The following is a 13,843-nucleotide window of genomic DNA, read 5'->3' as shown; positions in this document are numbered from 1 at the left end:
GCGTCTCCTGCCATCACCCTTAGCCGTTCATTCATTCATTCATTCATTCATTCAACAAGTATCTGAATACTCCATGTTGGTCAGCATGGGGCTACCTGGGAACATGATAGTGAATAAAAACGAACAGAATCCCTGGCTCAGATCTCCTAGTCCACTGAAGGAGCAGACATTCATCAACTGATTGTATCTATCAGTATATAACTACAAGCTGATAAAAGAAGGCAATGTGTTCAGGGGAAGGCACAGCCTGGCCCTGACCCAGGGGCTGCAGAGCCTGAATGAAACAGGAGTTCAGAGCTAACTTAAGGCAGTGGAGGGAGGCTGGCTTTGAAGGAGCTGCAGAGTTTTACAGAGCAGCAGCATGAATTGGGTGAGCTGACTTCCTCCCCATTCCTCCTCCCTCCCCCGTCTGCCCTCCCAGATGGAAGTACAAGTGAAAAACAGGATCTCTGGAAGGCTAGTATGTGGTGCTGCTGGCAAGAGAGACTTTTGGTGGTAGGTGGGTAGGCAGGGCATGGTAATGCTGAGTACGGAATTCTAGAAAGAACATAGCAGAGGACGCTTTGACTATAGCTGAAGCCCCAAATGAGAAATCAGCTCTTTAATCCCAGCGCTGGTCTCCGCTGTGACTTTAGGCAAATCTAGAGCCTTGCAGGCTCTCCCATCAGTGGAATGAATAATCCTGTCCCTCTTTGCTCTGCTTACCTCACTTGGCTGAAAATGTAGACAGCACCAGGTGCCCAGGAAACAAGACCAGAATGAGTTGGTTTCACATGTCTCTGCAGGCCCTGAGAACAAAGATACATAAGAGGTGATTATGGTGATTGAGACTAAAGAATTTTTCCAGTAGGGCCAACAAAGAGAGGGTCAAGAATCTGGCATGGTGCAGCGTGCAGAGAAGGCTGAAGAAGCACTCAGTACTAATTTGCCAGGACAGGAGGAGCAAGAACTACTTGGAAGATCTAATATCACTTTCTCCAGGTTCACGGACAGCAGAAAGAGGAAACCAGCCCGAGTTGTAGACAAGAGAGGCTGAGATTAGGTGATGGAGCGATTTGTGTTAGATTCAGGAATAGAGCCTAAGGTAGTGTATATTCAACAGCTTTTCCCAGTTCATGTCCTCGAGAGAAAAGGTACCCACGTGTGGGGGTGGCTTCAGTGAAAGGCAAATTGAGGGTCCCACCAATGTCGGCAGACCTCTTGCAGCCCATTTGTAGCTCCAGTCCTATGTGAGGCACGTCACTGATCAGATCCAGCAATCCTAGGCTGATGGTGACGGTGGGAAGGAGGAAGGATTACCCCAAAGAGAGGGCCAGACTTGCAAGGGTTTTCACCCTACCTCCCGTGTGATGCCTTTGGTTTCAAATGGGGCTAATAAAACTTCCTGCTTGCAAAATTGACTCACTCCTCACCCTGCATACTCTTACTGTGGCTTTTGAGACAGCTGGTTTATGGATGTTGATAAGCCAGAGATTCTGCTCTGTGCTGAGCAGATGCGCTTCTAGACTCTGCACACACGCTCACTCCCCTTGCTTTCTAAAAAACTCATTCATATTTAATTCAGTTCTCCTAAATGGCTTCCACATCATCCTGTCTTTCTACTTTGTAATGCATCACAGTCTGCCTTAATGCAGTACCTGCCAAATTAAACTTTATGGCTTATCAGCTAGAAGATTGCCATAGGATCAAGCCAAATGTTCTCGCAAGTTGTGTTATGGGCTTTCACACCTGCCGGCTCGTTTTCATTGTTCAGAGGGGTATATACCTTCCTTCCTACAGCCCTGTGTTCATTGTCTTCAGCTGTCAGTCACTTGCATACTGGCGATTTTGTGCACCTGTCCCTTGGGTAATGGGGAGGAAGGGGAGGGGCAGCTGGGCTATAATGAACTCCCTTGGGGAGTCCTCGTTTGGAGACTTAGATTATTAGGGTATAAGACTACGCTTGCTTCAACTATGCAAATTAGCCTTGGCCTGGGGCCACTGCACATCAGGCAGAAGGCCGGAGGGAAGCATCAGGAGCTCAGCTACTTGCTCCTCATCCCTTGGGCTGGTCCCTGCCCTCCCATCCTGTGTGACCCTAGCCAGGCCAGGGCTCAGGTTCAGTGCTTATATGTAACTTCCTTGCACACCATCTTGTCCAATTCTCCCTTAGAACACAAATGCTCCTGGGGGAATGACACCTTAAGCCGGTGACAGTTAACATCTTTTTGGTTGGCAGCCAGTAGGGGGCAGAAGTGGGGCACAGCCTGGTGTGATGGGTGGGGGTCACTCAGAAGAAGGGGGCTTATCCAGCTTCCCCCGCAGAGTTGAAGGACCAAAATGTGTGTCCGCCAAAACTTACAAATGTGGTGCCGGGGCCCTGGGACGTGGGTGGCCTCCATCAGGAAGGCTCCTGAGGGTGTGACCCATACCTGCATCTCAGTAGAGGAGGTACCAGGCAGAGGAAAGGGGCCTGAGGAGACCAGGAAGGACTAGACATGAAACCTGGCTCTGCCATTCACTTGCTGGGCCTTGGTGGGTCAGTGGATCCATCACTCTCATTCTCTCTCTCTCTCTCTCTCTCTCTCTCTCTCTCTCCCCCCCCCCCCCCTTCCTACTACCTTTTACCAAATGCTTTCTCTGGGCCAGGCACTGTGCCATGTTCTTTATGTTCACAGTCTCATTCAACTTGACAACACCATGTCCCATGGCTGTGATCCTCCCACAAGATTCAGTCCAGTACAGTTCTGGTCCTTTGTGGCTGTGAAGAGGGCCAGTTTTGGAGTCAGACCCCGGATTTGACTATGCATTGTTATTTACTAGCTAGGTGACCTTTGGGCAGGTAACTTTAACCTGTAAAATGGAGATAATAATGCCCACCTAGAGGGCTGCCACGAGAATTCAGTACAAATATACATGTTTATAAAAATATTGATAAATATTTTATTTATTTATTATTTATTATTTATGGATCGCCTAGCAAATTGCCTAGCACATTAGGAGGCACCCAATAGTCAGTGTTGTAACATTCAAAGGAGGAGAAGGATGGGTGGTAATGGGGTCTTTTGTAGGCCAGGGCCCACTCTGGACATTTCTGGCAGAAAGCTCTGCCTTCCCAGGGCAGCCCTCTGTGATGATCCGAGTGTTAACCAGTGCCATCTGGATTGTTTTCAGAGGCTCCATGAGGAGTTACCACTCAGCCTGGAGGAACTGGAGCATGTGTTTGACGCTCTGGATGCTGATGGCAATGGCTTTCTGACGCCAGAGGAATTCACCACTGGATTTAGTAAGTTCTGATGGATGCCGGGGCCCCAGCTACATAAAGCTATGTAAGGTGCATGCCTCCTCCCACACCACACCCATGGGTCTGTGTAGCACAAGCTTCCCTGTCCTCCTGAAGTTTCCAGGCTCCAGATTATTTGGGCCTCTTTTCTGGTGTCTGCACCAGCTGTTCACACCACTGTTCTCTCAGTGCCCACTGCACTGTCTCTGCCAGGTCCCCTCCCACCTGAGAAGGGCAAGGGGAATGCAAGGGAGCTTGGGCAGAAGGCTTGACATAAGAGGGGAGCCAAGATGAGATTTCCAGCCTCTCCTTGTCTCCTTTCCTTTCTGTGACACCAGTTCACAACAAAGTGGGATGGCTGCATGGCTCATTTCAGCCTGGGTCTGGCTGAGTCTTCCTGGGCGAGGGGAACCAGCTATCAGAGGAATTTCTAGAGGGTTTGAATAGACCAGTTATTCTCAAAGTACCCAGGAGGAAGGAGGACAGAGATTCATGAACAAGATAAAGAAACCAGAAATACCATCAGATAAGATACTGGTCAGATACTTATCAGAGCAGGTACTGGTCAGCAGGCAGGTCTTACCACACATCTGCCTCATATAAGGTGCCATATAGTTTGTTTAGAAGTATCTGAGGTCTTTCCTGACCTCTAGGAGCTTCTAACTGCCTTGGGAGCATAAAACAAATTGCTGTATATTACAGGAAGTATGAGTATGGAGAACGTGCACCAAAACTGTTATGTTGCTTGTAAATGTGAAGTTCAGTGATGCCACTGGGAGAAGTGACTAGATGGTAATATGGAGCACAGTCAGCCTGCTGGAGGTGGACAGAGGGGAGGCTCTTGTTGTTTAGAGAAGAACCCAATGAAGAGATGAGCTCTAAGCTGGAGAGCCACAAAGGTGCCACAGTCCTGTCATCCATTCTGCCTTTCCCAGGTTGTAGCAGCTCACTCAGAATCTCATGGAAGATGGGAAGACCCCAAATCCAGGATCTGGTGTCCAGGAATGTTTGCTGGAGGGGGTTTCCCTTTTTTTTCCTTCAGAGGAGCCCCAAACGATTCCTGGCAACTAAGAATGATAAGGTCTTCCCGGGTGCATATTGCCTAATTCAGATCCTTGTGCTGTGCATCCTATAGGCCACTTCTTCTTCAGCCAGAATAAGCCAGGTCACGAAGACGCAGGCGAGCAGGTTGAACGGCTCCAGGAAGAGAAGGTATATCAGTCCAGAGGGGAAGAACATGCGGGCGGCATGGATGAAGATGAGGAGACCCAGTTCCAAACACTGATGGACAAACTTGGAGCCCAGAAGGTTTCCGAGGAGTAAGTGACAACAGTGATTTGGGGAATGGAGCCCAGCCTAGGAGCAGCCCCTTCGTCTGCCCTGTGCACCATTAAAGTTTGTTAAGCACTCAGCCAGGCCCCAGGTGCTGGGCTGCCAGCAAGGAGGCTTGTTCCGTACCGCCTGCCCTTGGCAGACCCCTGTCTGTGCGCCATGGACCAGGGGCTCTGTGTCTGCTTTTTTACACTGTCTCATGGGAAACACTCCTAGGCCCCTCTTCTCCCACTCTCCTCACTTCTACCCTACATCATCAGCATGGTCCTTGGTTCCATGAGGAGTGTTGTGCAGCACGGGGCGTGCTGGGCCTGGAGGGTTTCTCAGTGTGTTTTGCTGAGGCTTCTGGTCACCACCAGCCTGCCAGTATTTCCACCTCCCCCAAAGCCAGCCCTGGGTCTCAAGGGCTGCAGGGCATCGCAGCCAGCCCCACGGTGCTGTGCTCCTGCCAAAGGTACCTTACGTGCAAGCATTTGCACACTGTATCCCTGAGCCGAACCTAACCATCAGGAAACTGAGGCAGGAAGTGAACCCATTTGTACCAGCCCACTACTTGGATAATCAATAGCTCGGCTGAAAATTTCAGATGGCTGGAACTTCAAATAAAACATAATCCCCCATTTTCCCCCCAAAATTTATCTAAGCCCTGACATTTAAAATGAAATGCAGGGGCGCCTGGGTGGCGCAGTCTGTTAAGCATCCGACTTCAGCCAGGTCACGATCTCGCGGTCCGTGAGTTCGAGCCCCGCGTCAGGCTCTGGGCTGATGGCTCGGAGCCTGGAGCCTGTTTCCGATTCTGTGTCTCCCTCTCTCTCTGCCCCTCCCCCGTTCATGCTCTGTCTCTCTCTGTCCCAAAAATAAATAAAAAACGTTGGAAAAAAAAATTAAAAAAAAAATAATAAAATGAAATGCAGTGGGCCCGCCTGGGTAGCTCAGTTGGTTGGGCGGCCAACTTCAGCTCAGGTCATGATCTCATGAGCCCCATGTCGGGCTCTGTGCTGCCAGCTCAGAGCCTGGAGCCTGCTTCAGATTCTGTCTCCCTCTCTCTCTGCCCCTCCCCTGCTCATGCTCTGTCTCAAATAAATAAACTTTAAAAAAAATAAAATGAAATGAGATAAAAATAGGATAAAATAATTAAAATAAAATAAAATAAAATAAAATAAAATAAAATAAAATAAAATAAAATAAAATAAAATAAAATGTGATGTAGCTGGTGGAAACCAGTGGCCTGAAAAACATGGAATAACCTTCTTCTCCCTTTTCCCATTGCATTTTGCCTTTCCGTTTCTGGGTCCCCTCGGTCCTGGGTTGGCTAGGTGTTCCAGGAGTAAAAATGGCCTAATGATTGGAGCTGATGTGTCCCAGGCTTGGGAGGAGAAGGAACTGGGATTGAGAATGATAAAGAGGAAGCAGGAAAGGAGGGGTCTGCACACAACACACAGGCCAGAAAAAAGATCTGCAGCTCTGTGGAATTTTGAGCAAATGATTTGATAGACTGTGTCAGAGTTGAGAAAGGCTGGCAAAAGCCTAGGAGGGATCCTGGTGAGAGGCTTGGGGGGGGGGGGGGGGGACGGGAGGAAGCATGTTTGACCCCAGCAGCAGGGGCAGCATCAGGGGCAGATCTTCTGGGCGTGGGCTGGGGCACGTGGGTGTGCAGGTGGGTGGGAAATACATGAGACAGAGACCAGACTCAGATCCTCTAGGGGTAAGAGGCACAGTGACCACTGCCAGTGACCCTGTGAAGCCTCTTCTTGGCGCGGGGGGGAGGGTGATGTGGGTGAGCCGAGGCACTGTCATGAAAGAGAGGCACCTCTCCATCCACCCATTCCTTCTGGGGAAGCCCCCTTCCTGGCCAGGCTCTCAAACCAGTCTATCCAATGTTACCCCGAGGGCTCGTATCAGAGGCCAATGCAGAACTGAGCCAGCATGAGGCATCCTGGGAAGGCTCAAGGGAGGGTTTCCACAGTGGTCGCAGAAATTGATATGTAGTAGACGGTGGCCAGCACCTTTCATCCCCGTGGAAGCTAAACAAAAGGCAGAAGTCTCGTGTTGCCACATGAGGGGGGTGTCAAGACCACGGGGCCCCAGATGAGGAAACAGAGGAGGCTGTGAAGACTTCAGAGGTCTTCCAAGATTTCACGCTCCAGAATAGCTTGTGTGTTGTTCTGGAAGCAGGCAGATGGGTCAGCTGACCTCCCAGGGTCTCTTCTAGCCCTGCACCCCTAGCCCCTTCCACCAGGAGCAGAAGCAGTAGGCTGGACGTCTGGACTCCCAGCTTTTCACAGTTGTCCAGTTGGCTGAGTGATTTGGCAGTTTAAGGGCCTTGGCTTATTTTTCATCAAGAATTGACAGATTTGTCCCTTCTCCAGAAATCTGGAAGGGAGTGATGTGGCCATGAGTAAGTGGTTCAAAGAGCTTTGGAAGAGGGTCGTGTGGGTCTGCAAATCTTACTGGAGGCTCTAGCCGATTGGCTGTCCCATATCTGTGCCCCAGGCACATGGCTAACATGCACTGTCAAATGTCACTTGTTTTTTAAACATTAAAAAAATTTAATGTTTATTTATTTTTGAGAGAGAGAGTGTGAACAGGGGAGGGGCAGAGAGAGAGGGAGACAGAATCCATAGCCGGCTCCAGGCTCTAAGCTGTCAGCACAGAGCCTGACGCGGGGCTTGAACCCATGAGCCACGAGATCATGACCTGAGCCAAAGTCAGATTCTTCACTAACTGAGCCACCCAGGCACCCTTCAAATGTCACTTCTTAGGCAAGCTTCTCAAATATAGCACTTGTTACACAAGAACAAAGGATCTTATTCTTTATCCTGAGGGTTCCTGGTTGTAGCTCCCCTCAGATCATGGTAGTTTTAGAATTTCATGGGTTACAGGTCAGACCACTGTTCTGGCTCAGTTTGATGGTCGGCTGTTTCTCCAGAGAGGGAGAGCATGGTCCGCGGGGTGCGCCACTGCCTCCATCCTCCCGTCACTGATCAGTGTGGCCCTGTGAGTCTCTCCTGCTCTCCAGTGCACACCTGCCCTGTGTGCCTCTTAGCCAGGGGCAGTGGGGGTGGCAGTGGCTCTGGACATGTCACTCTGTGTCTTTGTCTCTCTGCCTGCCTGCGTCCCTGCCAACTTTCTACTTGTCTTGCCCTGTGTGCACACACATCCTGCAGATTTGCACCTTCCCTTCCTTTCTCCTGTCACTCATTCCTGGTGCCACCAGGCCCCAGTGGGGTGCTGCATATTCTCCTCCATTCCCCGCAGTGACAATTGCTTTCTGCCATCCATCAGATGGCATGTCTTTACCTCTCAGCTGTGAGGACCGTCCTTCCTGGGGCGACAGGCTCTCTCCTTTAGCTCCATGGTGTTTGTCCTCACATGCACCAGGCTCCTGTCCTCTCTCCTCTTCCTGACATTCTGAGATGCTCCCAGCACGTGGCCTTGCGCAGTCAGCACCACCAGCCCCTGGGGAAAACCAGAGCGTGGAAGCAGTGGAGGGTGTGGTTAAGGAGGCGAGGACAGAAGCCACACAGCCCGAGTTTGACTCTTGACCCTGTCATTCATCAGCTGAGTGATCTGAGACAGATCACCTCACCCTCTTCTGGGGGTAGTAGAGCACCAGCCTGATAGGTTACTGTGAGGGTCAAATAGGCCGATGTACATAGAGTACCTAGCATACAGGAGGCACTCAATACATGCTAGCCACTCCTGTCATGATCATGACAACTGTGTTCTGGCTGTCACTTTCACATCTGGGAAGCTCAGTGTTTGCATGCTCTGACATCAGTGTCCCCCTTTCTGTCACAGTGAAAGTGATATCAAGCAAGTCTGGCTGCAGCTGAAGAAGGACGAGCCTCACTTACTGTCCAATTTCGAGGACTTCCTGACCAGGACCTTCTCTCAGCTCCAGGAAGCTCATGAAGAGAAGAATGAATTGGAGTGCGCCCTGAAAAAGTGAGTACCCAGCCTCAACCATTCTCTGTTCCTATGTGTGGCAAACAGAAGCAGAAGGTGCACTTTCTCATATTCCGTGAAGCCTCCTTGTCACTGTCTGCCAGAGTGGGGCCCAGGCCCTATGGCGGCTGTGATATATAGATACTGTCAAGCCCTTGCGCACTTTTATCAGGCCCTCAACATATGCTAGGCACTATTTTAAATATGCACACCACCTCATTTGGACCATTCACTGTATTTTTTTCAAGTGCATTTATTTATTTTGAGAGAGAGAGAGCATAAGTGACTGGGGGAGGGGTGGAGACTGAGAGAGCAGGGGAGGGGCAGAGAGAGAGGGAGAGAGAGAATTCTAAGCAGGCTCCTCGCTGTCAGCACAGAGCCCCACGCAGGGCTCGATCCCACAAATTGTGACATCATGGCCTGAGCTGAAATCAAGAGTCAGATGCTTAACTGACTGAGCCACCCAGGTGCCCCCTGGACTATTCACTGTTACTCACACTTTATAGATATGGAAATCGAGGTACTGAAAGGTGAATGACAGGCCCCAGGACATACAGCTTGTAAGTGGCAGGGCCAGCATTCAGGGTGAGATAGCCTGGCCCCTGAGACTGCACAGGGAGGGTTCCACAGCCCGGCTCTCCCCACCCCCCGCCCCCCCAGCTCTAGACCTGCCCTTGGTCCCACTGAGTACCATCCTGACCACTGTCGGGAGCATCACACCCTCACATCTCTCCTGCCATCTCCTGGCCACCAGGGCCTCTGCAGTAACTAGTGGTTTCTAGTGCTCCCACTTTTCTTGGAGAAAGCATCCCAGCATGAACCTGAAGCCAACCTGAGTCCGCCTTGTGCCACAGCCATGGGGCCACATAAATGCTCGTCCACCTGTGAGAATGGTGTGCCATTGGGGTACCACACTTGTCCCTACTCATCAAGTGTACATTACAGCAGTGAGCTCACATTTTGTGAAGCCTGGTGTAACCAAGAATGGTTCCTAACCCTGAAGATGTGGCCAAAGTACCGGGCTGGGTTTGGGCAGCACTGAAGTGGTCCTCCGGGTGACTGCACATGCTCTTGTCCCTGCCCAGAAATCGCTCCTATGGCATGGGCAGCCTCAACAGTCCTAATGCAGACCACAGGCCCCTCCTTGTGAAGCTCCTGGTGCCCAGCACCAGGCCCTGGGGGCGGGGCTTCAGAGTCTATACTGACATGGCCTTGGGGAAAGCACGCAAGAGCCTGATTTAGAAAGAGACCACCACATGCCTGTGTCTTACTGTGTAGATCAGTTGTCCACACATTGCTCTGAACTCCTTTGCATCTTGTGTCACCCCCAGATCAACTCTAAAAATTACTTGTTGGGGTCCACCGGGTATACACAGGTCTGGAAAAAAGGACCTTTAAGAGCCTGAGTTATGAAAAAATTGTGGCCAAGTAATACCCGGGAAAGCACAGTTTGGCTGGAGGAGTGTTATGAATATTCTGGGCAGAGGCCCCAAGGCTCAGAGAAAAGAAGGGTTGAAAGTATACTTCCATATAGTTTTTAGCTGATTAAGCTGTGACTCAAGCAGATCTGAGTTTGCATCTTGGCTTTGCTCCTTAATAGCTGTGTGACTAAGGCTAAGTTACTTAACTTCTCTGAGTCTCAGCTTCCTTATGTGTAAGATGGGGATGATAATAAAATACTGGCACATAATAAGTATTCAAAGGATGTTAAAATAATAATACTTATCATTTTAAATAAGTATGTTTGTCAGTATTAGAGGATTTGCCTGGTTAAAGTGAAGAGTTTGAGCCTGGATATGACCAGTGGTGAGGTTTAAAGATCCCTTTACCCTTCCAGACAACATGGTATACAGCCAGTAGCATTGGCATCACCTAGAACTTTCTTTGGGATGCAGAACTTCAGGTCTCACCCCAACCCTACTGATTCTGCATTGTAACAAGATACCCAGATGCTTTGTGTGTGGATCTGAGAAGTGGGGAGCTGGGAATCAGGAGCTCTGGATTGAAGTCATGTGTGGCTCTCCAACCAGCTAGCTCTGTGACCTTGCTCAAATCTTTTGGTCTCTCTGAGCTATGGTTTTCTCACCAGTAAAATAAGGGGCTGTTTTAGTTTCTGACTCTCCCTGCAACCCCACTTTCCTCTGACCCCAGTGTTGCTCACCCTGAGGAGCCACAGAAAAAGTCAGGTGGTGCCTCCCAGAGAAGAGGGTGCTCTTTTCTCTAAGGAAGGTGAGAGGAGTCACAGCCTGAATGGGCAGGCAGCAACCCAGGTCATGGCCTGGAATCTTCACTGTAGGATGCTTCTCTGCTGGCCTGCACTCCCACTGGGAGAGGCCAGCGCTCTTGACTTGTTTCAGAGCTGGTTAGCCCTCACATTCATCTTAAAGTGACCTCGTTTAGTGCTTTTGCCCTCATTTAATGACTATTAAAGAGTTCTTGAGATGAAAGCCAAGGTCACTCTTGGCTGCATGTGCAAAACTAGCTCAGCCAAAGGTTCCAGTGGATTATCCCTGCCAGGTGCATCTGCCCTGGGTCAGCCGATGGAAGCCCCCTCCTGGCTGGAGAGCTGTGGTAGGATTAGGGGTCCCTGGAGCTCCCTAGCCCACCTCAGGGTGTTCTCTGGGTGCAGAACCAGAGACCGCAGGCTGTAGTGAGCAGAGCACTAAAATCTCTCAGGAGAAACCCAAGCTCTTGCCCAGGCACTGCCACTGACCAGCCGTGTGACCTTGGGCAGCTTGCTTTATCTCTCTGTGTGTCGGTGTCCTCCCTGGTGACATGAGAAAATAGGTGTGGTGTTTTTCACACTTTTTGTGATTGTGAGTCACCAGAAGAAATGCATTTGACTTTGCAACTCGCATACACTTCTGTGTGTGGGTAACTGAACATTTCCTGAAATGGAGCTCATGCTTCCTGCATGTGATGTACTCTGATATTCTCTATTAGAGCCTCTTTTATTCTCTTGTCTTCTGTTAAAGAAACCAGAAAGGTTGATCACATCAGGGCTTCTGGGTTGTGACTGAAGCAGCTGATCTACAGGGGCTCTTGCAGCTCAGCTGTCAAACAAGTAAACAGGAAATCCCGATAACGTATAGACTATTTCAATGGGAGACTTGACGAATAGCCCAGGGTGAGGTTAAGTGATTCTGAGACATCATTGAGGAGATGAATTTGGAGGTTTGGGGATGTGTGCGGGAGGGGCATGTCTAGGCATCAGTGAGGGGGGAGAATGGAAGCTCTCGGAATGGCCTGATTCAGGCTGGAGTTGGGGGGATCCTGAGGACGGTCTGAACCCCTCCCAGTCTCCTCCGCAGCTGGTTTTTCAGTGTGGGGTATAACATGTTGCCTCCACAAGGCCAACGAACGCCTGTCCCAGACATGGCTCAAGTCATTGCCACTGTGTGTCCCCTCCCCCCCCAGGCTAGGCACCCAGGACACAGGGTGTCCTCGTAGCTCGCCTTAACAATCACTTACTCTGTGCCAGGCTCTGAGTTAGGCAAATAGAACACAGAGTCCTCATCTTGAGGAGTTTGTGATCGCACTGATAAGGTCAAGCTCATGCTCATAAAAATTCTGCAACAAAGCCAACCAGAGAATTCGTACCGTTGAAACCCTAGACAGCGCTGACATAGGCAGCAGCGGCTTTTGCTTCCTCCTCCTTTTCCAAACCACACACCTTGTTTATCCCTCCTGTGGAGCCCAGAGAACATGGGACTGACTGGTGGAGGCGGGGGGAGGGTCCTGTCCCAGCTCCCCAGGCTGAGTCATGTCCCTCAGGGATTCAGTTCTGCTGTAGTGAGTGAACCAGGTCTGCTCTGGCTTCTGGGAGGGAGGGCTGTGCAGCTGGCCTGAGCGCCTAGGGAAAGCTCCTGAGAGCTGGTGTCAGGAGACCAGGGGCCCTCCTTACCTCACTGCCCTGGATTGTTTTTACAATCTGTATATTGGGAATAGGGGAAAAAGGCAAGTCTGGGAGCACTCAGTCTCTCACCCCTTGTCCCTTGGAGTGGAGCTTGAGTCAGATCTTTGATACAATGTTCGACTCTCTTGCGTGTTCACTGGGAAGAAGCCACCGCCCATGGGGCAAGGTGGGGACATGGTCAAATGCACAAACCTGGGGGCAAAGCCCAGTTCTCCTGTTGAACTTCAGAACCTACAGGAGCCTCCACATCTCTCTTAGGAAGTGGAGGCCAGACGAATGGAGCCACGCTCCTTGGTCCACTGCGCAGAAGTTCAGAGAACTTCACATTTAGCGTGATTAATATGGCTTAGGCTTCGGAAGAACTTCTGACTATCAGAATTATGAAGTGCTTTGCCATGGAAAGCATCTTCCCAATCACCTTTTTTTTTGTGGGGCGGGGGGAAGCTTCAGCTTTCCAGGGGATGAAGAGCGATACTGTCTAGAGGCAGCAATAGATTCAGACCTTTTGCCGGAATCACTAGTGGAAGTTAAGTCCCCACCCCAGGAAAGTCTGATTTATTTGGGCTGGGTTGGTGGCTCGAAGTCTGCATTTAAAAAGTATCCTTAGGAATTCTGACTTTTGACCAGGGTTGGAATCTGCTGGATGCATGGACTTGATTGGCCCCTTACCAGGATCTAATCCTGAGGCTGAGGGTAAGGATGAATTAGGTGGTGTCTGGAGAGTGCTTTGAACTCTTGGAAGAAAAGTGCTTTCTAGATCAAAGGCAGGTCGTGGCTGTGCTCTGCTTACTCAGTCGTCTGCAGCTCAGTAGCCTGGAAGGCCACCCAGGCTGCCTATTTCACATCACTGGTGGACCACACTTGGCTTTGACAAACTTATCAGCACCCGCCAGGGCCACATTGGAATCAGTTCCTCATCTGTACAGTCTTTCTCATCCAACTGAGTCAGGCCTCATGCAGTTTCTTGAGGGCATGGGGGCCCTTAAGTTGCATCCCCTGCCCAGCCATTCTCTAAGCACTTTCTGTCCAGAGTGATTGCCCTGGGCTCTGGGACAGTGTTCAGACCAGGAGGGAATGTGTCTCATAGTCTGACAGTCTCAGCTATGATACCTGCTGCTCTGACATAAGCCTGAGAACTGGGATTCTATGATATGAAGCTTCAGGGACATGAGAGTCTCTGGGGGAAGAGGGGGTCATTGTTTCCTTGGCCTTGCCTCCAGATATGGCAGCAAATACTGCAGCATATATATGGTGGGTGGCCCTTGGATTCCATCTGTGAAGGACTTTATCTGCATGGTTCTCCAATGTTAGCTTGCTTCGGAATTACAAGAGGATCTTGGTTAAAGGTAGATTCTTAGGTCTCTCCCCCAGAGAGTTTAGATCAG

General features: G+C 50.3%; 1 protein-coding gene across 12 annotated transcripts in view; it reads left to right on the top strand.

The window, feature by feature from the left end:
• CRACR2A (calcium release activated channel regulator 2A) overlaps positions 1-13,843 on the top strand; it is a 134,173-nt gene that overhangs the window by 62,587 nt on the left and 57,743 nt on the right. For all 12 annotated transcript variants that reach the window (XR_006204659.1, XM_042945545.1, XM_042945544.1 and 9 more), the window contains 3 exons: positions 3,154-3,265; positions 4,398-4,581; positions 8,396-8,542. Coding sequence is in view for 11 of the 12 variants with exons in the window: in XM_042945545.1 (XP_042801479.1) it covers positions 3,154-3,265; positions 4,398-4,581; positions 8,396-8,542 (443 nt within the window). In the remaining variant the exon portion in view is untranslated. The remainder of the gene's footprint in view (positions 1-3,153; positions 3,266-4,397; positions 4,582-8,395; positions 8,543-13,843) is intronic.

This window comes from Panthera leo, chromosome B4 (assembly GCF_018350215.1).
Source record: "Panthera leo isolate Ple1 chromosome B4, P.leo_Ple1_pat1.1, whole genome shotgun sequence".
Lineage (NCBI taxonomy): Eukaryota > Metazoa > Chordata > Mammalia > Carnivora > Felidae > Panthera > Panthera leo.
Note: the sequence above shows the minus strand (reverse complement) of the source record. Positions and strands in the feature narration are given on the sequence as shown.